Here is a 24,629-nt window from a genome sequence, read left to right on the forward strand (position 1 = left end):
TTCCATACCATTGTCCCCAGGCTGCCTCCCATCAAACCCCAACCCCACCCCTTGCTTCCCTCTATGGCAGGCACTTTTCTTCTCTCAGTCTGTCTGCCTGTCTGTCTCCCTCATTCTCTGTCTCTGTCTCTGTATCTCTCATTTTGGGCATTGTGATTTGCAATATTGATTCTGAAAGGTTATCAAGAATATCCCTTTTACCTACATTTAAGCCTCAGATCTTGTTCAGCATGATAATTTCTAGCTATATAGTGACATAGTGGTCTCTTCCCTATCTTACCTACCTTCACCCCCCCCCACTTGTGGTTAGTTCCAATAATTGACCAGTCCTCCTAGCCCCTGTTTTTCTTGGCTATCACATTATTCTTCTAATATATGTATATACATATATATATACACACATATATATATAATTTCTATTCCACAAGTGAATACAATCATTAAATGTCTCTCTCTCCTTTTGACTCATTTCACCCAGCTATGATACTCCCCATGTCTGTCCATTTATAAGAAAATTTCATGACTTCATTTTTTTTCTGACAGCTGCATAGTATTCCATTGTATAGATGTGTCATGGTGTTTTTATTCATTCATCTGTTCTTGGGCATGCACTTGGGTTCTTTCCAGATTTTGGCTAGTGCTGTAATGAACATAGAGGTGCAGATGGTATTCCTTCTGTGTGTCTTTGAGACCCAGTGTGTATTCCCAGTAGTGGTATTGCTGGGTCAAATGGGAGCTTAATTTCTAGTTTTTTGAAAAATGTCCATGTTGTTTTACAGAAAGGCTGGACCATTCGGCATTCCCACCAACAGTGAAGGAGAGTCCCTTTCTTCCCACATCCACGCCAATACCGGTTGCCTTTATTCTTTAGGATGTGTGCCAGTAGAATTCAACCAGTGCCTTGTATATCCTTTATATTAACCCCTTATCAGAAGGGTATTGAGTGAATATTCTTGCCCATGCTGTAGATTGTCTTTGTATCTGGTCACTGTTTCTTTGAGGTGCAGAGTTTCTTAGCTTATGATAGTCCCATCTGTTTATTTCTGCTTCCACTTGCTTAGTCAGTGGGATTTCATACCTTTAGCTTCAATGTCGTGAAGGTTTTGCCGACCTCTTCTTCAGTGTACCTTATGGATTCTGGGCTGATGTTTAGCTCTAATACATTTTGATCTGACTTTTTTACATGTTGATTTGTATAGGGCTGCACCCATTTTTTTTTCATTTTTTGCATGTAGCTGTCTAGTTTTGCCAGCACTACTTGTTATAGAGACTTTTCTTGCTCCACCTCATATTTCTTGCTCCCCTATCAAAGATTAAATGATCATGTATTTGAGGGTGTATGTAAGAATCTCAATCAATATTCCATTGCTCTATGGATCTATTTTTATTTCAATACCAGGCTGTTTTAATTATTACCACTTTGTAGTACACTTTGAAGGTGGGGAAGGTGAAGTTTCCCATCTTTTTTTTTCCCACAAGAGTTGCTTTAGCTATTCATGGGGTCTTATTGTTCCATATGAATTTTAGGAGTGCTTGGTCAATTTATTTGAAGAATGTCATATAAGGGTATTCTTATAGGGACTGTATTAAGTCTGTATAATGCTTTTAGGAGTGTTGCCATTTTGACCATATTAATTCCCCAATTCATGAATGGGAGAAGTGCTTCATTTCCTCTCATTCTCATTTATTTCTTGATGTAGTGTTTTGTAGTTTTCTTTGTACAGGTCCTTTGCCTCCTTAGGTAAGCTGATTGTGAGGTACTTGATTTTCTGAGGCAGGATTATATGGAATTGTTTTTCATATCATTTTCTTTTCTTTTGTTATTTGCATGGACTGGAGCGATAGCACAGTGGGTAGGCGTTTGCCTTGCACACAGCCAACATGGCCGACCCAAGTTCGATTCCTCTGCCCCTGTCAGAGAGCCCGGCAAGCTACCGAGAGTATCCTGCCTGCATGGCAAAGCCTGGCAAGCTCCCCATGTCGTATTTGATACGCCAAACACAGTAACAAGAAGTCTCACAGTGGAGACGTTACTGGGCCCGCTAGATCAAATCGATGAACAATGGGAGGACTGTGACCATTATTTGCATATAGGAAAGACATGGACTTTTAGGTATTGATTTTGTTGCCTGCAACTTTACGTTACAAGTTTGTTGCTTCTAGGAGCTTCTTGGTAGAGGCTTTAGGGTTCTCTTAGTATCATGTCATCTGCAAATAGTTAAAGATTGAATACCCTTAATATCTTTTTGTTCCATAACTGCTATGGTAATTAATTTCTGTACTATATTGAAGAGAAGGGGCAAGAGTGTTCCCTGGTCTTAGAGTGAAGGCATGTTGTTTTTCCCCATTGAGGATGATGCTTGCTGTAGACTTGTGTTAGATGGCTTTGGCTATATTGAGGCAAGTTCCTTCAATTCCCATTTCGCTGAGAATTTTCATCATAAACAGATGCTGGATATTGTTAACTGCTTTTGTTGTGTCTATTGATATGATCATATGATTTTTATCTTTTCTTTTATTGATGTGAAGGGTTATGTTAATTGACTTGCAAATGTTAAACCATCCTTGCATCCCTGAGATGAATCCCATTTCTCATGGTGTATGATCTTTTTGATCGGTTGATGGATTTTATTTGCTAATATTTTTTTGAGAAGCTTTGCATCCATGTTCTTCAGAGATACTGGCCTGTAATTTTTATTTGTGTGGTGTCGCTACCTGCTTTTGGTGTTAGAGTGATACATGCCTCATAGAAACTGTTTGGGAGTGTTTCTGTTTCTTCAATTTCCTGGAAAAGTTTGAAAAGGACTGGCAATAGGTCTTCTTTAAATGTTTGAAAGAATTCACTAGCTTTTGTTTTGGGGAAGACTTATGATTACTGTTTCAATTTCCTTGATAGGTCTATTCAGGTATTTCACATCTTCTTTGGTCAGCATTGGGAGGTTATAAGAATCCAGGAATTTATCCATTTCTTCTAGGTTCTTTTCTTTCATGTTATATGGCATTGACGAGTAATCTCTGATGATCTTTTCAATTTCTTTGGTTTCTGTTGTGAAGTCCCCTTTTTCATTTCTGATTTGATTTAATAGATCTCTCTCTCTCTCTCTCTCTCCCTCTCTCTCTCTCTCTTTCAGTCTTCCCAGTGGTTTATCAATCTTGTTTATTTTTTAAAGAAACAGCTCTTGGTTTCATTGATCTTTTGGGTTCTTTTTTTTGAATCCAGCTCGTTAACTTCTGCTCTAAGTTTTATTATTTCTTTCCTCCTGTTTGATTTCTTGGTCAATTTCTAAGATCTTACACTGTGAAGTTTTTTACGTGGGTCATTTCTTCCTTTCTGATAAAATGCATGCTGAGTCACTGTCACAGTCACTGTCCTCCCTTTGTTCATTGATTTGCTCGAGCGGGCCCAGTAACGTCTCCATTGGAGACTTTGTTGTTACTGTGTTTGGCATATCAAATACATCACAGGTAGCTTGCCAGGCTCTGCCATGCAAATTTTCCCCTTTATGCTACTTTAGCTATATCCCACAAGTTCCGGTAGCTCATGTCTTCATTCACATTTGTTTTTAGGAATCTTTTTATTTCTTCCCCGATTCCCTCTCTAACCCACTGGGTGTTCAACATTGAGCTGTTTGTTTTCTAGGAATTTGATCTGATTCTCTCCATTTCTGTGTGTGAGTATCTTCAATGCATTGTGGTCTGAAAAGATATTTGATACAATCTCATAACAATATTTAGGTAAAGTTATTTATATTCCAGTTTTTAAAACAATAAATTGAATTTCTAATTTGATAATTGAGTAGATTTAAGGAGTTGTGTACTTTTTGAATTAGAGCTATAATTCAGTTATTAATTTTTTTTCAACAAGAGACCTGATTTCTTATCTTTTATGATTATGGTCTTAATGGTAAAATGAGAAGGGGATATTTTAAAGGTAAACATGATCAATAGATATTAATTTGTACTTTATCTCAGTTTATTCAGATAATAAATTTTAATTCTACTCAAATATATATATATATATATATATAAAACAGTATTTGGACTAGAGTAATCGCACAGTGGGTAGGGCAGGTAGGGCATTTGCCTTGCACATGTTCAACCTGGGTTCAATTCCTCCGTCCCTCTCAGAGAGCCCGGCAAGCTACCGAGAGTATTCCACCCACATGGCAAAGCCTGGTAAGCTCCCCTTGGTGTATTCAATATACAAAAAACAGTAACAGCAAGTATCACAATAGAGACATTACTGGTGTCTGCTCAAGCAAATCGATGAACAACGAGAGAACAGTTGTTCTGTGTATATATATATATATATATATATATATATATAGAGAGAGAGAGAGAGAGAGAGAGAGAGAGACTAGGCATTATCTAGTTTATTGGAGTTGATACACCATAAAGAACTTAACTTTTGCAGAAGGCTGAGACAGTTGTTATCATGCACTCATTTTATACCATCTACTATAATGATGCAGGGAGAGAATCATGCTACTCTGAGAGCTTGTTATCATGGCTGTAATGATGTAGAGATTAGAAAATGGTTTCCTGAACTGGGAGTTGAAAGATGAGAAGGAAGGAAGCAACTTGATTTATAGGGATAGGAAATAGGTTTTTGGATGAAGGAACAACAAGGGCATAGGTGATATAGGAAGGGGGGACTTATAGTTCTATCTTATGCAAGGAACATTAAAATAATAAATATTGCAAGAAATAAACAGACTTTTATTCACCCCTGTACCATAGTGGCAAGGGGAAGTATGTTACTTTTTAATATGTTAACTGTTTGGTGCCTTTAGAAATACATGCAGAACATTTCAAGCAAATGAAATATATTGAGTGGAAATGGAAAGTTAGTGTTAGATATATGACTTTTATTTAGTGAATATTTACTGGATTCCATTTTGTGCACATGCCTTGGAGAATTCCCAAAACATAAAAATGTGTTACTTTTATAGGTTTGAAGTTCTGGTTGAAAGAGAAGACAATCAATATACTCACAGCAATAATGTGTGCTATGAAGTGAAACAAAATATTGTGAGATTTGTTAACTTGTAGAAAACTGATTTTAGTTAGGAGGCAGAAAAAAAAACGCCAGAGTCTAGAGAAAAGAAGTGTATCTTTAGTTCATAGACTACAAGAAATAGATTATTTTTTTTAAATGGGGTTGGAAAACACTGCAGAAGGCTAATGGAAATAATAGATAATTTTTAGTAGCTTCCTGCATAGATTCAACCCATCCTTGAATATTTAGTGACATATTGGGCATGCAAATAGAATGGGCCACTGCCTCCACTCCCCAGCCGCCGCCACGCTCCAGGATGCTTTCCGGACACTCTGGCCGAGATTGATGCACGAGTGAAGCCCCACAGAACCAGATAAACAGAACTCTGAGACCTTGGACTCCAGGCTCAGTGGACCCAGAAACAGAGATCTTCTGCCTGCTCCCACCAACCACAGGTGACCAAGGGATTAAAACCAGGAGCCTCACCCTACCCTGCCCTGTCTTCTTCCACAAACCTCCAGGCGACCTAGGGATTCCACACAGAAGACCCACCCTACTGGTACCAGATAAATACCTCACCAGCAGACCTCCACTACCTCCACTACCTCCACTACCCAGCCGCCGCCATGCTCCAGATGCTTTCCGGACACATCATAAGACACTTAATACCCATCTTCCAGAATTGCCGCACCGTATTTGATAAGGTTCAAATTGGTTTGAACCATGGGAATACCTGCAAGACCAATTAGAGGCTGCCCTAAAAGCCTCTATCCCTCTAAAAGAGCCTAGCAAGCTACTGAGAGTATCCCGCCTGCACGGCAGAGCCTGGCAAGCTATCCGTGGTGTATTCGATATGCCAAAAGCAGTAAATGCAATGAGTCTCATTCCCCTGACCTCAGGGATGAATGGAGACATTACTGGCACCCGCTCGAGCAAATCGATGAGTAATGGGATGTCAAGTGATCAAGTGATTGGGCATGAGTTACTTTGATGATAATTCTTCTAGAGGTGACAGAGTAGTGATCAGAAAAACCAATTTTTTTTATTCGCTCTTCAAGCTTATGTTCTTTCTTGAACACATTTCGATTGCTTGTCTCTATGTCTCTTTCCTTGCTTGGTTTTTCACTGTGTGGAAGTAGGATTTAAAAGGGAAGTGAAAGAATAGAAAAGACATTCCCAGGGTAGGTATCAGTACAAAGGCAGGAAAGATGATTGATAGCATTGAGGATTCTGAGATTTTTGGCTTCTATAAAGTTTAATGAAGGATAAAGTTGACAACCGTTATAAACCAGTGGAAACCCTCTAGAAGACGGGTATTTGAAATAAACAAAGAAAAATCATAGAAAGGTACTAAATCACTAAAGTAGTTGTACTGAGCCCCAGTGGCTACTGAGATAAGGTATATATAACTGAACCACAAGAAACATATGTAAGACATGAAGCATATCATTGGAAAGTGGCATGTAATCATGAGGAATATATATATCAGTGTGCTATGGTGGCCCAGGGTTGGGTAGACCTCACTAAGTCTGGTCTTTTCAGGAAGATTATACCTTTGTCAAATCCCCACCTCCCAAATATTACAATTTACATTAGCCCACTCATTGTGTCATCGTGAATAAATAGTAAGTTTGCATAATTGCCTTGGGCTCAAGTGGAGATGTGAAGATAAATGAGCCTGGTAGAACAGACCATCTGTTGATGGTATCATGTATTGATTCTGAGGATATAAACCTTGGCATTCATTGATTTTGGAGCTAAATGATTATGCATTGGCTGACACCCAGACAGGTACTGCTGTGACTTTCAGATGTTACTTATAGAATTAGTTATGACATAAAGTGATTGAAAGAGGCTTGGAAAAAACTTTCAATTCTTTATTGGTATTAAATGCAGAATTGTGCAAGAGGAAAACCCTCAATGTAGCCTTAGACTTGATGTGTAGAATATGGACTTCAACTGTTATTTCTGTCCTAGGACTAAATTTTTTTTTTACCACTCCAAGCTCCTCCTGTATGTATTTGATGTATTTGAGATGGGTTTAAAGAATTATGTGATTTTCTTTTGGTCATCAGGTAGAGCCTGAGACTTATTCTGGAGCTTATTGAACAAACAGAGGAGACAAGAAGTATGTGGGTGGGCATAACTGATTCCAAAATTAGAAAAAAAATGAAGGTGAACTATATTTAAGGTGTAAAGATATATATGATAAAGTGGAAATTGGTGATTATTTGTAATAAAAATGACACCAGAAATTTTCTTATCTAGTTTTCATATGACTTTTCAGAAGCAAAATCATCATAATTAGTATGGCTGAAGAACAATACGCTAAAATAGCATGCAATTTTCAAGTAAAAGTAAACACGGATTTGAATACAGACCTGATTCCAGAACCTGTGCTTGGAAATACATCACAGGAAATTTTCATTTGGTCACTCACTGAGACAAAGGTGGAGATTTGAACTCAGGCCTTAACAGTTGATTCATTTAAAAATTGAATTGTATCCCTCCCATGCCAGACACCTTGCTAGAATGAGAACAGTAGTAAGTGATATATTATGCAAGCTTAGAGTACCTATTTCTCCAGTTACAAAGAAGAATTTGTAACTAAAACTGTGTAAGAATAGTTGTAAACAAGTTGGTGCAAACTGCTCTGTGAACAGAAGAGGGAACAATTAACTCTACCTGGATTCTTGACAGTAGGGACAGAAGTAGCCGAATCGAGTTCTGGCTATAGGGTTATTTTGCCACCCTCTGGAGTCATAAAAAGACGTGACTGAGAAGAAGGAAGTTAATCAGAAAAAAAATGTCAGAGGAAAATACTAAAACTAAACAAAGCTAATTATGTACTGCTATTTTGTGAAAGCCTTATTCAAGAACCTCTAAAAGCATTCAATAAATATTGAGGTCGAATCAGAAAGTAAGTTGTACTTGGTATGGTCTAAGTCACTATCAGCTAATCACCCTTGAGGGGAAAAATTACTAAACAAACTAATATAGTGCACATTAGATTTCACTGTGAATCATAAACATCCAGTTTTATGATCTGATTTGATTTTGATTGCAACATTGGAAGTTTAGATTGTACCTCCATTTTAGAGAATACAAAGCAATTCAATGAACATAGTGCCTTTTTTTTTTTTAACTTGAGGCATCATGATTTAAAATACTGTTCACGGTTGTCTTTCATTCTTATGATTTTCCACATCATGCTCTCTTCCACTATATCCACGTCCCTCTGCCATTTTTCCAGGGTGTCATCTCATCTATCCCCTGCATACAATGCTCCGTAAGGTCAGTTCTGTAGACTAGTTCTCAGGTTCTGTTCATTTTGATAATTTGTTATTCCCATACTATGTAGTCACTAACCCAAAGCTCTCACTTCTTCTCTATATCCCAATGACCTAAGAATTTCTCTACTATCCGTAAATCATATTGTCATATCTGTGTACTTGAGAAAACTTATTCTAAGCACCTGCTATAGTTAGAAGTTTACATTTCAACAGGATTACAACCAAGGTCATCATTTATTTGCTGAAAGGAATGACAATGAGCTTTTATAAAAAAAAAAAAAAAAGAAAACAGCAGGGCTTATCTTGAGCCTACAGACCTGTGTGAGTCTTCAAATATTCAGAATGTTGGATGATTGTGGTGTGAGTATGAGGGAATAGAGTTTCAATCAACAGAATATTCTGAATGCTTATCAGTGAACAATGTATAAGATCAGGTGACATGAGAATTCATCAAAATTACACAGGTCAGAAAAAAATTTTTTACTGAATTATCTTGAGATACAGTTACAAATCTCTATGACTGAGCGCCAGTCATACAATGATAGAACACCCATCCCTCCACCAGTGTACATTTTCCACCACCAATGTCCCCAGTATCCCTTCTGCTACCGCCTCCCCACCCACTGCCTCTATGGAAGACAATGTCCTTCTTACTCTCTCTCTCTCTCTCTCTCTCTCTCCTTTTAGACATTATGATTTGCAGTACAGATACTAAGAGGCCATCATATTTGGTCCTTTATCTACTTTCAGCACACATCTCCCATCCCAAGTGATCCCTCCATCATTGACTTAGTGATCCCATCTCTATCCCAGCTGCCTTCTTCCCCACATCATGAGGCTTCCAACCATGGTGCAATCTTCCTGACCCTTGTCTCTACTGTACTTGGGTGTCAATCTCATATTATGTTATTCTATATTCCACAAAAGAGCGCAGTAATTCTTCCTGCTCTTCTCTCTCTCGCTCATTTTACTTAGCATGATAATCTCCAATTATATACTTATAAGCAAATTTCATAAATTTATCTTTACTAACAGTTGCATATTATTTCATTTTGAAGATGTACCTTAGTTTCTTTAACCACTTATCTGTTCTTGGGCACTCAGGTTGTTTCCAAATTCTGGCTATTGTGAAGAGTGCTGCAATGAACATACAGGTGAAGATGTCATTTCTACTGTGCCTTTTTGCACCCCAGAATATATTCCCATAATTGGTATTTCTGGGCCATATGGAAGCTCAATTTCTAATTTTTTTTATGAATGCCCATATTACTTTCTAGAAATGCTAGACCAATTGGCATTCCCAACAACGAGAGAGCTCCTTTCTCCCCACATCCATCTAGACACTGGTTGCTCTTATTCTTTTTGATGTGTTCCAGTATTTGTGGTGTGAGATGATATCTCATTCTTCTTTCAGTTTGCATCTCTCTGATGATTAGTGATATAGAGCATTTTTAAATGTGCCTCAAGTTTATTTGTATTTCTTTTTTGAGGACATTTCCATTCATTTCTTCTTCCCAATTTTTATGGGGAGAACTTTTTTCTTTTACAGTTCTACTAATGTCTTGTATATACTGGATACTAACCAGCATATATCTGATGAGTATTGGGTTAATAATTTTCACATTCAGTGGGCTCTCAGTCAGAGAAATCTTGATTAAAGGTAGAACACATGAACATGGGCTCAGGTTCATAAGATCCTACTCCTTGGTGAGTTAGTTCCAAGTGAATTGTATTTTCATGTACTTATGTCCTATCTTGGACTAATTGTAGGATGGAGAAAAGCTGAAGAATTTAAATAGAGAAGTATCCTAGAGAATGGTCAGTGAGATTTGTGGAACCATTATTGGCTCATGATGACTCACAAGACTGCTGGTCACTAATTGAACTGAGACCACGAAGATGTTCAATTTATCTGGGAAAGCCTGGAAACATAGTACATAAAGAATATTTTAGTGGAAAAGAGAGGAACTGGCCACCAGAGTCATTTCCACAGAGCATTCATTGACTAAAACTGCATCTTTATCCTTTGATACATGTATCCAGCACCAAACAAACAAAAACAGGAGCTGATGACTAGAGGGGAAAATGGAGACTCCAAAACTGTTAAGTGTCTGAAAGATGAAAATTTTGATCACTCTGGGTCATATTTGGAATTTAGAAAGAGAAGGACTATAGTTAAGACCAAACCTATCTGCAGATGTGTCTTAGTAAGGATGGCTGCATAGACACGAATGTGATATGTATACACTTAACAACTTAAGTAACAGGCAGTCTACAGTCAAGGAATAAAAATGGTTATAGTAGTCACTTCTATGAGCTTCCCAAGCCTTGCTTACACTAAGCCATTCCCCAGACCCTCACGTTGCCTACAATTCACTAATACAATGTTTATTCCTGCTTTAGCAGATGACCTAAAGAATCCTGCTCATCAACAAGCCAGGCATGCATTCTGATTAGTTGTTATCTGTGCTCACAAACTTGGAATACCTAGCTTCCTCTCTCAATTATAGATACTGCCCAGCATATGCTCTGCTGGACAGAGAAGTGGAATGAAATAGATGAAAAAGGAAATTTAGGAGGAGACAGTTCATGTTAGAATGTCCTAATTGAAAGATATATTCCTTCAGGACTTGAGAAATTAGGGCAGGTGGCAAGTCAACACTTAAATAAGGATGGTATTATGGGTGCTGATGGTTTCTGCTCGCTGATAATTCAGCCTGACTAGCAATGTATCTGGCCCTCCATAAAGACCTACCATCTTTCTAAAAATTTAGGGGAGAGCAATCTCTGTTCTCATCTACTTGGCAATGTTTCTGCCCCTATATCCTGGCTAATTATTTATTTTTTATAGAGAGTCACAAATTCATTCTACATTCTCTAGTCTCCCATTTAAATCAAGGTTACTTAAACTAGAGAGTCACTTTGTCTCTGTGCTCCTTGAAACTTATTAGGGAGAGTGATTGGGCACGAATACTGCTGCTCTTACAAATATTTGATTAGCTGCAATTGACGCTATACTTAGTTCTCTTTGGGAAGCATATGGCTAAAGCAGATGGCTCAGAAAAATATGAATCACATAAACAGTCCTCTTTACCTCCCATTTTCTGTGTCCCTTCATAATTTATTAACAGAACGACTTTCAGGTTTAGAAGATGGAGCCTTAGTTCTTTCCCTTCTCACAAAAGCCCATGTTGTACATTTAAGCATCTTTCTTGCTGAATATTTCCAAGAGAACAGGGGCCTGTGTAAGTATTGAGCTACAGTGAGGACCCAGGAGGAAACGGAGCCAGGCACAGCAAGCTAGCTGCTTGAGCTGAAATGCAGTTCACATCCGCAAATGTTTATTAAACACTGCTGCCAACTTCTCAGTGTTTTGGTCACTTGGAGCCTTGGTCAGCCAAGTGTTCTATAAATATTTGCCTGACCTAGACTCTGCACAGGTACCTACATAGTGTTTTGAAATCACCTTGACTGTAGTTTCCATACTGATCATTCCACTCCAACCAAACTACAATACTGACTATTTAGTTATTCTAAGTATATTGGAGGGGTTATGAAATCTGAGTTTTATTTTATGTTAATAGATTAAAGATTACTAACAGCAGAGGCAGAATGAAAAGTTTTCAATAATCAATATTGAGGAAAATTTTAGAAGTATACAGAAATGGTTATATTAGTAAGAATAACATTTTGAATGTGAATTCAGAGGATTTTATGTCTACTGATCAGAAAAAGAATGAGGGGCAAGGAAGGATCAAGCATTTTCAAGAAAAATTTACTATTAAGAGATTTAGGAAGGAACAAACTTGGGAGGTCTGATTGAAAATTATAACTGATGAATCTGAATTTCTTAGTTTAAGAATGTATTTGACATTAAAGACAGAGTGTCTAGAGGGTAAAGAATCCTGCCCCAGGGGAAAAGGAGATATATCTGTACATCAAAAAATTCTCAGCTTATATATGGTATAAAAATCATTTTGAAAACATCTTGGGTTCCTTGGAGAGTGAGAAAATATTTTAAAGGGGAAAAAGGAAGAGACCCATTCTTGGAAGGCCTATGACAGAGAAAAACAGAAGACATCATAGGAACTTTTTTCTATTGCCAAACAAGGTTGAAATAAAGGATCCTCTTGCAATCCAGTAGTGTCATGGTGATATAATTTTTGCCTGGGAAATTATTGAACATGCAATGCCATACCTGAATTGCCTTACGAGCTAGTAAGCAGGACCTCCTTCATACACTGCCATTCCTAGTTATACTCACCGTCTTGGCTCAAGGCCTACTCTCTCAGTGGTGAAGGAGAATGGAGGAGTTTAAAGACAGCTTGCAGAATCTGGGGTGGATATTTTTATTTATATATATATAATTAAATTAGTTTTTTAATTTATCAAAGTAACATTGTTTTGACCACTGCTACTGTTTGAGGAATACCACCTCACATCCCTTTTATTTTATTTATTTATTTATTTATTTGCTGGTGCTCGGGGGACCATATGGGCTGCTGGGAATCAAACCAGGGTTGGCCATGTTGGCTGCGTGCAAGGCAAACACCCTACCCGCTGTGTGAAATACCATGTAGTACAGTTGTAAACTTACAAATTTTTGTGCTTGGGTTTCAATTATATAATGACCAAATACCCATCCCTCCACCAGTGCCTATTTTCCACCACCACGGGTCCCAGTATCCCTCCTAGCCTCTATCTCACCCATCCCACCCTGCCTCTGGGGCAGGGCATTCCCTTTTCTTCTCTCTCTCCTTTTGGGTGTTGTGGTTTGCAAAAGAGGCATTCAGTGGCAGTCATGTTTGGTCTATAGTATGCTTTAGCATGATTCTCCCATCCTTGGAGGATCCTCCCAACACCCTTTATTTGGTGCTCCCTTCTCTATCTGAGCTCCCTTTTCCCCTAGCATGTGTGGCTGGCCTCTAATCCATGGAGCAAATCTCCTGGTACTAATCTCGGCCATTCTTGGGTGTTAGTCTCCTATTTGTTACTTTATGTTCCCCAGATGAATGCAGTCATTCTATGTCTGTCCCTCTCTTTCTGACTCATGTCACTTAGCATGATATTTTCCATGTAGTACCACTTGTATGTAAATTCCATGACTTCATCTTTTCTAGCAGCTACATAGTACTCCATTGTGTAGATATACTAAAGTTTCTTTAACCAGTCATCTGTTCTTGGGCACTCAGATTTTTTTTTTTTCCAGATTCTGGCTATTGAAAAGAGTGCTGCAATGAACAAACAAGTGCAGATGTCACTTCGACTATACTTCGGTTGCTTTTGTTCTTTTGGATGTGGGCCAGCCTTTGTGGTGTGAGACGATATCTCACTGTGGTTTTGATCTGCATTTCCCTGATGATTAGTGATGTAGAGCATTTTTTCATGTGCCTTTTAGCCATTCGATATCTTCTTTGAGAATTTCTGTTCATTTTGAAACCCCATTTTTTGATGGGGTTGGATGTTTTCTTCTTGATCACACCCTTTTTAATATATGCTACTATTGTAATGTTTTAACCAACTAGCTACATACTCCAGCCTATCTAGCAGTATATTTATTTGCTGTAAATTTCTGAGCACATATTTAGTCTGAGGCTCTGTGAACAGGACTCCCATGGTCCCCTCCTTTATCATCTTTCAATCTGTTAGCAAATATTGTCTCCCTTTACCAGGGCATAGGTAAATAAACCAAGATTCAGTCTATGTAAATTGCTTGTTCACAAGTATAAAGATTACAGTAGCAAAGCCCCTTTTAAGTCAGATCCATTTGTTGTTATTTTTGTTCTTACAAAAGCATGAGCTGAAAGGCCTTGTACTGGACTCTGTAACTGAAAAATAAATTCAAATGCCTGAGACTGCTGAGTAGTTAGGACCAATCTAAAGCCCTATAGATAAACTGCTGGGAGCTGGAGTAAGTTATGGTACCATGCTGACCTTTTAGCTTTGAGATTATACACAAATGCACAGTACTTGTTGGTAAAATATTATCAAGTGCTGGCCTTACTGGGCCACATTACTAGGGAGGTGACAATGGTTTATAATTAAGTAATTAAGCCACTTGGTGCTGATGGGGAGAATGCTCACTGTTGAATTGCTGCAATAGTATTTGTTTGCTACCAGCAGGATAAATGACATTTTTTTCTTGGTCTACATTACTTGTTCATTTGCCCTCCTGCAGTACGTATGAATTTCTTCTAAGACATGGTGTTTTCTTTATAAATTGTGTCTTGTGGAGGAGAACAAGAGTCCAGTGTTCTGGGCACTAAAACTACCAAAAATTTTGGGAAAATTCTGCAAATAACTTCCCATTACCCTTGCATTCATTAATAATTGCTGACTCAGGGAATCAGTATAAGTTTGTATAAGTTTCATATCCAAAGTTTCATATCCAAAACTGGTAGTTTTATCCAGAACTTTCATTCATTTTCTGTATAGCAAGTGAAAAACATTATTGTGTCAAGGAGAAAAAAAATTGAGAGGTATTAGACCAGATATAGAAAATATTCTTTGTCATTTTTCATATATTTTATTTCTACAAAGTTGTTCACAATAGTTCAGCACAGATAATATTGAAACACCAATTACACCACCATGAACCTTTACCACCACCATAAGAGGAAAGTGTATGAAGATTGTTGTATTTCATCCTGGAGCCATTTAAGCCCTTATGTAAGAGATTAAAAAAATATAGGTTATACCCAAACAAATGTGTGCTACTTTTAGTACATCAGTGGGTTATAGTGTAAGAGGTTCCGGCCGTGCACTGTAGATGTTCTGTGTTATTCTCTTCCAGAAGTTTTATTTTATAGTCTCTGGATCTGGGCTGTTGATGAGATTATATGGCGCCTGGGCTAGTTTGTGAGCGTGACTGCCAAGCTACTGGAAAACTGGGAACTGGGGGGAAGAGGTGCAATCTCATTCTGACAGAGCTCAGAGATCTCAGTCACTAGTCCCACATACATGGGTTTTTCTGCAGGTTCCCTCATAGGTGAGACTCGTCTGAGCTTGTGGAGAGCAGCATTGAGCATGGCTGTGGTTGGATTATGGAGGTTTTTTGCTGCCAGAGTTCTGCTTGTGGCAGGGAGGGAAACTTGACCTGCCCCCCTCTGGTGAATACAGCCTGGCATGAGGTCAGGAGGTTCTGTGTTGCATTCTTTGTAATTGCGTTTTCATCACCATTAACTATAATTATGTCTGACATACTGGCTGTGTAAATGTTGGGCCAAAATAAATGAATTGATGTACTGAAGAATGAAATGATGAAAACCAAAATACCCATAAGATTTAAAATCCACATTCTGCCTTAGTTGATGCTAAGGAAACAGCCTTTATGATATGTTTCCTCATGTATGTAATGGAGACTGTTACACCAATGGTCATACTTGTCATATAAGTAACAGAAGGGTGCAGAGTGAGATATCAAATATACTTAATTTTTGCAAAATAATTTTCAATAATTTTAAGAGTTTTGTATTATATATTGTATAGAAGTAATTTTCCATATCATATAATTAAGAACTAAACTCTATTCTTAATTTGGTTAGATAATATAGTACAGTGGGTAGGGCGTTCGCCTTACACGTGGCCAACATGGCCAACCCGAGTTCCATTCCTCCGCCCCTCTCGGAGAGCCCGGCAAGCTATCGAGAGTATTCGATATGCCAGACACAGTAACAACAAAGTCTCCAATGGAGACATTACTGGGCCCACTCGAGCAAATCGACGATCAACGGGAGGGCCTTTACCTTTACCTTACCTTTACCTTAAATAAATATAGTTTTGGTAGTACACACAAGAAACTGAAATTAATACAATGTATTTAAAGAGATGAGTGATTCCTTCACTTCAGATGCATCTGTGGAGATGAACAATGGGATAATTTCCTAATCTACAACAGAGGTGTTGTTAGGCCGCGGATCGTGATCTCCCTTTAACGACAAAGAGACTCCAGAGACTGCAAACAGCAAGCAAGGTTTATTGTAAGACTGGCTAGCCAGGGTCAAGCCGCCTACACAGACACGCAGGTCAGTTAGGTGAGACAAGACCCCGAACTTCTTCAAAGGGGATCTTATATAGGCTTTCACTGGCCGTTACAGCAAAGCCTGCACATTTCATAGCCAATAGATTTGTAACAACATATGCTTTCTTAACCAATCCATTTAACAGTACATCACTCCTTAGCCTATAGATTCAAAGATCAGCATTTACATACATAGGCATTGTGACTAGTGGGCATCATGTAACTGGGACATTTGGTTATCACCTGGCTTCCTTTGATTCTCAGCCCTGCATTCCGGAGGAGGATAAGGGAAGGGTTCCTAAGGGAGGTAACAGATAAGGAGGGCCCAACAAATGGTTCCCGACTTTACGTTCCAACAGGGAAGAGTTTCATTCTAAAGCTCTGCTAGGGAGGGGGCAGGAAAAGGAGAGTTACTAATTTATAGAGTTTTAACTCTGGAATCTCCCTCAGGGTCCCTAGGGACCTAAAAGTGTGAGGTAGACCTACTCCATAGATATGTCCATGTCCTTCTGATTATTTATTATTGAGCCATGGAACAGTGACAGTAATGCGTACAATAGCTTATCCACTGCAGGACACTGTCCGCCAACCACCGAGTAACTTGGGACTCGGCACAGGTGTTCGACCTGGCACAGATCCTATGTGATGGGATTTTTCTCTGCCAGCCTCCAGGAACACTCCATCCAATTTGAGGAGATCAACCTGAGGCTGCAGATGCCCCAGGCCCTTCCAGAAGACACAGAAACTTGCGTATTTTCAGTGTGCAAATTGTTACAGTGGGCCTGTCACCAGGAGCTTACATTCGGTAGACTGGGAACAGCTGCAGGGACAGTATCACCGCAAAAGCTTTCATCTCCACCCCTGCAGAGAGTCCGGCAAGCTACAGAGGATATCCCATCCACATGCAGAGCCTGGCAAGCTACCCATGACATACTAAATATGCCAACAACAGTAGCAAAAATGATTCTCATTTCCCTAACCCTGAAAGAGTCTCCCACTGAGTTGGGACGAAGGGCTCATACTAAGCAGACAGCAAGCAAGTCAATGGGCAGGAAGGTGCCCCCCAAACAGCTGGCCACCAAAGTGGCCCACAAGAATTAACCAGTCATGGGTGGCATGAAGTCACACCACTACCAGCCCAACACCATGGCCCTGCGTGAGATCCACCACTACCAGAAGTCCACCGAGCTGCTTATCCTCAAGCTGCCATCCCAGCGGCTGTTGCACCATCATGCAGGACTTCAAGACTGACCTGTGCTCCCAGAGTTCAGCCATCATTGCGCTGCAGGAGGCATGCAATTCCTACCTAGTGGAACTCTTCAAGGACACTAACCTGTGTCATCAACACCAAGCACATCACCATCATGCCCAAGGACATCCAACTGGTGTGCTGCATCTGCAGAGAGAGGGCAAAAAGTTTACAATGCTAAAATCTCAGGGTTGGGACAAACGGAGATACTACTGGCACCCACTTGAACAAATCTATGATTAATGGGATAACAGTGCTACAGCGCTACAGTACATATAAAATATTTAGTCACTGTACTAAAAACAAAATATTTTCGTCATTTTGTATTATGCCTGGACTTTTAAATTTAGCTTTGGGGTCACACTTAACGATTCTCAGGAGTTATTCCTGGCTCTACACTCAAAAATTACACCTGGTGGTTCTTGAGTCCCTATGGGATACTGGAGATTGAACTCAAGTCAGCCACATGCCAGGCAAATGCCCTTCTCGCTGTATTATCACTCAGCCCCCTACACTATGCGCCATTTTAAATGGATTCACAGAACCCAAGAAAATGTCACCAAATCTAGTTTCTATTTCTGAATATCCCTAGCTATCATTCTGGGCTCCAGCTTTCCTTTCCTCATGGCATCTCTAATTTGGGAACAGTTTGTATTTGGTTGATACACATAGTGTGTTCACACCTTCTTTACTGAGAAGAATTTACCAATGCCCACAGATTTTCTTGACTTTTAAACTCCAGAAAATATTGTCAACTCCTTAGATGATTTGCTCCCTGAAGTTTTTTCTGTCTCAAGTGCTTTGATCCATGTGTGCTCTTGTGATTACTTCTCCAGGGAAAATATCATCTTCGATAGAGCCACATAAGTTATATCCTAATTCACTACCCTGACAGCAAAGTGTTCATTGTCCCTGCAAGCCAGATAACATTTATTATGCACTGGAAAGTCATTATACTCCTTCATGGGAAAAACATTGAACATATGCTTTCAGTTGCATTCTTCTCTGCATGTTCCTTAAAATACTAGAGAATATAGTAAAATTTATTATTGGTTGACTGTATGCCCTTCCTGTTCCTAGAAATAATCAAGATAATGTTCTGGTATAAAGAACCATCATCATTATTAGCTTCCTCTTACCAGGAAATTTGTTTGGACATTAACAGTTTTATAGCTAAACAAATTCTCTTATTTTGTCTCACGTTCATTATGTGAGAGAATTAGGCAGGAAATGATTCTTACCTCATGTAACTAGAAATACATGGTCTTCCACTGAGAAAATAGCAAAAAACATCTATAACTTATCTTTGATTTCTGAATGTGCTCCCTTTCTAAATCGCAGTGTGATATAACTATTTTAATTTCTGTATCTCTAATTAGCGTTAGACAATTCTCTCATATGAATGTAGGCTAGGGTTGAAAGATGCAATACTAGCTTCTCATCGTCTTGTTTTTCAAACTACTCAGAACTCACTCAGCTCTCTTCAGGTCTAAAGAGTTAGAGGCAGTCTTACAGAGTTTGCAATGTTTAGTATAAAACTGTTTTCTCAAGAGCTCTAGTGGGTAGGCAGAGCTATAGTCATGTTTCTAGAATGGAAGTGTGGATCAAAGCACATTGATATATCTGTGAGAGTGCTGTCAGCTTGGAGTCTGGGGCAAGACATTGTTATAAGACCAGCACCTATACTTCATAATTCACCTTCAGTGAACACCCTGGATTTCTCATCTTTGGGATGGTTACTGTTCAGGTTATATTTAGAGGAACATAGATATCAAAATATAAAATTAATAGCACTTAATTTGAGAGGGGTAAAAGAAACAGTAGAATCTAATAAAAAAATCTGTCTTGCCTTCTGAACTTAAATTAAAAGCCCTTTGGCCCATTGTCTTTGGACACTGGAATACATTGGAAAGCATCCAATCTTCTCTGTTTTCTTTTATGTATCCATTTTGTTTTACCCATTTTGCTGTCTTCTGTACTCCAAATGATTTTTATGTTTTTCTTCTAAGAGTTACAACTAACAGAGAGTGATGCATACTACCATGACTGATATATACAGCTGAGTAAGAAATATTCTGAAGGATGCTAGTTTAAATTTTCCCTTTGAAACACTTGTATAGGTATCTGGTCTCCAAATTTTAAGCAGAACCATTTAATTATAATCAAGGAAAGGTTCCCATTTCAGAGTATAAATTAAGTACTTTAGCATAGGTAGAATATTAGCATTTCTCTGTGGTGCACAGAGAGGTAGGAAGGGCCTATGTGATATGAGTAAATGTCTTCTGTGTACCGAAGGGAACTAAAATATGAGCAGGAGAGGCAGAACTAGAAATTTTATGGAGTGATGTTGCCAGGTAAAAGAGCATAGAATTTCATTCAGAGTGTTAGGAAGAGAGAATAAGTGAAATATACAGGGTTTTCCATTGTACAGTACTGGCAAAGAGAATAAAATCCCAGAGGAAACAAAGCAGGTGGACTGACCACAGGCTACATGATATCTAGCAACCAGTGAAGTTCCTTCATTGAGAAGACTACTGTTTTGTGCTTTACTTAATGGTGATGACAAGATGTCACAGGAAGTCCCTTAGGGCTTGTGAAATGCTTCAAACTGGGCTTAATGAGGTACCTTGAGATTTGGTCTAGTTTGTTATTCTGCTCAAAATCAGTATAATCTCTCTTAGTTATGTGGCCAAACAACAAGTACTTAATTGGAAATAGACCATTCTCTAAACACAAATACACTACTGAATATTGCATAGTCAGTTATTACTTGATGCTCAGAACTTGATGGCTGTTATTCTAAAATGTATAAAGACATAAATATGTCTTCAAAGACCCCAAGAAAGTCAGTATGGATAAACCCATTTTTTTCCAAGCAAAAAATTACTATTACAAAGGGTGATGTCAGTTTACCCAAGAAGTGAGTGACTAAACTATTTTTCTAACTGTCCCTCCCTACTGCAGAAAGCTCAATGTTGAACTACTTTTGTACAATTTATTTCATGTATTTCATACTCTGATGTCAGTTTTCTTTATAGATGAGACAAACCTTCACGGTGATAGAGAAATATCTGGTGTGTTAAATGAAAACAGAAATGAACCTGCACCTCTATTTAAATACTATATCAATGTGAATGCAACAAGTTTATAAAGTAGCCCAATTTTAGACCAGAAAATTTATTTTCTACGTAATGAAGTAAAATTAGAACAAGTGCATATTAGAAGTCTTGTAAATAACCTAGGATTTTGCATTTTATCTTTCTACTCAGCAAAGCCAATCAGCTCTAAGTTAAAGTGTCACTGTGTGTTTCTACCCATTTCCTGGGACTCACTCAATACTTTGGGGACAATAAAAAGTCACGTACCATCTTTTCTTTTGCTAGACTGATTTTTCTTGTTATATTTGTGACTCCCCCTACAATCTTGCTATTTCATTCTTTCAGTTGTGCTTTCAAAGAAACTACCATTTGCCAAGCATTGGGTTTGTTTTGTTTATTCATCCAACACTTCTTTACCCAATGGTTAAATAGAAGTGAGTATAACTGTACCACACAACTTGTTGTCATAGAGAAAAATGTAAGGATATCATATCTCCTTTGAGTCTTTTAGTCTACAGTATTTTTCTGTAAGTATTAAGGTAAATAATCTATTAGAAAACACTTTGGGAGCTGATTTGCAGCATTTCTCATCATTATTATGATTAGTTAATGTTTGTGTAACATAAATATCAATCTTACCTATCTTAGAATATTTCTTTTTTTTCATTTTTTATAATTTTATTTATTGAATCACCATGAGAGCAGTTACAAAGCTTTCGGGTCTAATTCTCGGTCATACAATGAAACACCCGTACCTTCACCAGTGCCCATTCTCCACCCCCAACAACCCCCGTATACCCCCATTCCACACCCTCCCCCTACCTGTGGGGCAGATGATTTCCACATTACTCTCTCTCTACTTTGATCACATTCAATATTTCGACACCAGTCCCACCATTTTTATTTGAGATTTTACTCCAACACTCAGATCTTCTGAAAAGGCAATAGTAGACAATTTGTGTTTTATTGCTGGTTATGAACAACATATATAAGAACTGGCAGAGGAACCGAGGCATGCGGGTCCTGGGGCTGAGGTCTCCAAGCCTACTCGGATTGGGACTGGGCCTTCTCCAACCAGAGCCCCCATCTTCCAGTAGGTAGGCATAATACCCACGAGCTGCCACCAGCGCCAGGTTGGTCCCATCAACGGCCAAGACACAGAGACAATAGAACTCAGCTACTGGAAGCGTGCAGCTGCATTTGGCGCCGTGCAACATCTTATCATCTTATTTTTCCTTTGGAGAACCTGGCAGGGCACCAAAAGTATCCTGTGCGCACGGCAGAGTCTGGCAAACTTCCCATGTCGTACTCAATATGCCAAATACCAGTAACAATGATGGGTCTCATTCTCCTAATCCTGAAAGAGCATTGAAATGGCTCTCTTAAAATCTCAGGGCTAGGAAGAAGGAAACGTTACTGGTGCCTACTCGAGGAAATCAACGAACAACAGGATGATCGTGATTGTGATCATGAATAACATATGGTGTCGCATGGCTGCAGTAGTGGCTGCGCGATTTTGAAATTCCGAAATTTTAACACTTAAATCTGGAGGGATTTCTGCCCAAACCTGCTGGGATCCAAGATTTGCTCCTGAGTCTCTGGGATCATGGCCTTTAAGCAGCTTCATCAGGAGCCAGAGAGGCTGTTCATGGGCGATGGGTCTCGTTGGGACGAAGAGGACAGGACCACCTCCACCTCCATCCTGTGAGACCCTGCGTGTCTCATCTCGTCACTGTGGGCCCAAATATGACTGTTCAATGGTCTCTGGAAGATGACAGCCACTGAGCCGCCAGGGGAAAGCAGGTGGAAAGCAGGAAAGCAGGACAACACCCTTTCCCCCCCTCCCCCCGGGGTGGCCCGGAAACAGTAACCTACTGCGTGGTCTGGACGCATTTCTGCCAAAAGCTGCTGGGTTTCAAGATTTGTTTTCTGAGTCTCTGGGATCATGGCCATTAAGCAGCTTGATCAGGAGCCAGAGAGGCCATTTGTGGGCGATGACATGGGGTCTTGTTGGGACGGGGAGGACAGACCAGCTCCATCCCCATCCCATGAGGCCCTGCATGTCTCATCACTGCAGACCCAAGCCTGACTGTCCAATGGCCTCTGGAGGATGATGGCCTCTGGGCCAAAAAGGGAGAGCAGGCAGAATGACAACACCCTTTCCCACCTGCGGTGGCCCATCGACAGTAACCTACTATGGGGTCCAGACACATTTCTTCCAAAAGCCACTGGGTTTCCAGATTTGTTTCTGAGTCTCTGGGATCATGACCGTTAAACAGCTTGATCAAGAGCCAGAGAGGCTGTTCGTGGGCAATGACTTGGGGTCCCATGGGGGGGGGGGGGGATAGGACCGGCTCCACCCCCATTCGGTGAGGTCCTGAGTGTCTCGTCACTGCGTGCCCAAACTTGACTCTCCAGTGGCCTCTGGAGGATGGCGGCCACCAGGCCACTAAGGGGAACAGGCCAAGGTAAGAAACCTATTCCCACCTGGGGTGGCCCAGCACCAGTAACCTACTGCAGAGACCGGACGCATTTCTGCCAAAAGCACTTGGGTTTCGAGATTTGTTTCTGAGTCTCTGGGATCATGGCCATTAAGCAGTCCAATTAGAACCAGAGAGAACATGCCTACAATTATAGCTGAGTCTAAGGTGCTTTGTGGGTGTGCCTCCCACATACCTAACTTTTGGCCATTTACTTTCTTGGTAAACTTTGCCCCAAGTTTTTGGGGTCTTGCCAAAGGCACAGCAGCAATTTTGGGTTATCTGGAAGTCTGAAGGCACCATCAGACTGCTGAAGCACTTGCCTCACAGGTACAGATTGACCTGCGGTGGCACCATACCCCCAGAATATTTCTGTAGTATTTCAAATGTATAGTGATATAACAAGTGACTTTGAGGAGTTTCCCATTTGTTAGCCATAATAATCATGGTCATTGATTCCAGTATAGCAAACCTATTCAAACAAACTTCGTTGAATTATTTGCATTCCTGAAGTTACCTTAATTTTTTAAACAGTATTTAGAAATTACGGATTTCTTAGAATGCTTGAGAGGCAGATAGTAGAATCATTTTCTTAAAAACCTAATGCTTTAATATAATTAGTGTTAACACAAATAATTAAAAACTAAAAATAGAATATTCTTAATATCATTTGTGATGTGAACAAGTACTATTTTACTAAAATATTGAGAACCACAGGGAGTGCTTGTAAAAGTGAAGGAAGGTACTATTCTTCACTCCATTATTCTTCTTACTGCTACCAGGATATGAGGATTATTGAATATTTCAAGACAAGGAACCATATAACAGGGATATAGTAAGCATGATTTTCAGCTAAAGAGCACTGTTTCCAGCATGACAATGGATTTATCCAAAATCAGATGGCATGTACAAAACTGAATAAGGTTTTTCTAATTTGCCAGTCCAATCTACTACCAGTTATATTTATATGATATGTTTACATTGATGTAACAGAAGTAAGTTATTCATCTGTTATTTCATTATTTGAAAACTGTCATGGTTTGTGCCATTACTGGACTTGAGCTACACTAACAACTGAGCAGGCTGTAGGTAGTGGACAGCACTGGCTTTTATATGCCTCCACTGGTTCTTTTTTTTTAACAGAGAGCAGCAGTTTGAATTCAGCGTGTGTCCATGAAAACATCGTGCACAGCCGAGTCTTTCAGATATTATACAGAAATGAAGAGGTGACCATAAATGATGCTGTGATCTTTCGAGTTCACTTGCTCTTAGATGGTGAAAAGGTAAGTCATGAGATATTCCTCTAGCCAAAATTTACTCTTCCTTCTTTGTGTTTTTTTTAATGTCTTGTGAGGTAAACAGTGAGTGAAAGTAAAGCTAGAATTGTTGAGCAATCTCAAGGAAATAAAAGGGAATCCGAATGAATGGGATTCATGATTTTAGAATATTCCTGTACTTGTTTATATGCACATTTTATCACTTATTATTTC

The 24,629-nt window shown here is 39.3% G+C and overlaps 1 protein-coding gene across 1 annotated transcript in view; it reads left to right on the top strand.

Moving 5' to 3' along the window:
• The window catches only part of FAM135B (family with sequence similarity 135 member B), a 350,355-nt gene that overhangs the window by 198,422 nt on the left and 127,304 nt on the right, over positions 1-24,629 (top strand). Inside the window, exon 4 of the mRNA XM_056134964.1 lies at positions 24,283-24,422. Coding sequence (XP_055990939.1) covers positions 24,283-24,422 — 140 coding nt within the window. The remainder of the gene's footprint in view (positions 1-24,282; positions 24,423-24,629) is intronic.

Source organism: Sorex fumeus, unplaced genomic scaffold, assembly GCF_029834395.1.
Source record: "Sorex fumeus unplaced genomic scaffold, SorFum_2.1 ptg000002l, whole genome shotgun sequence".
NCBI lineage: Eukaryota > Metazoa > Chordata > Mammalia > Eulipotyphla > Soricidae > Sorex > Sorex fumeus.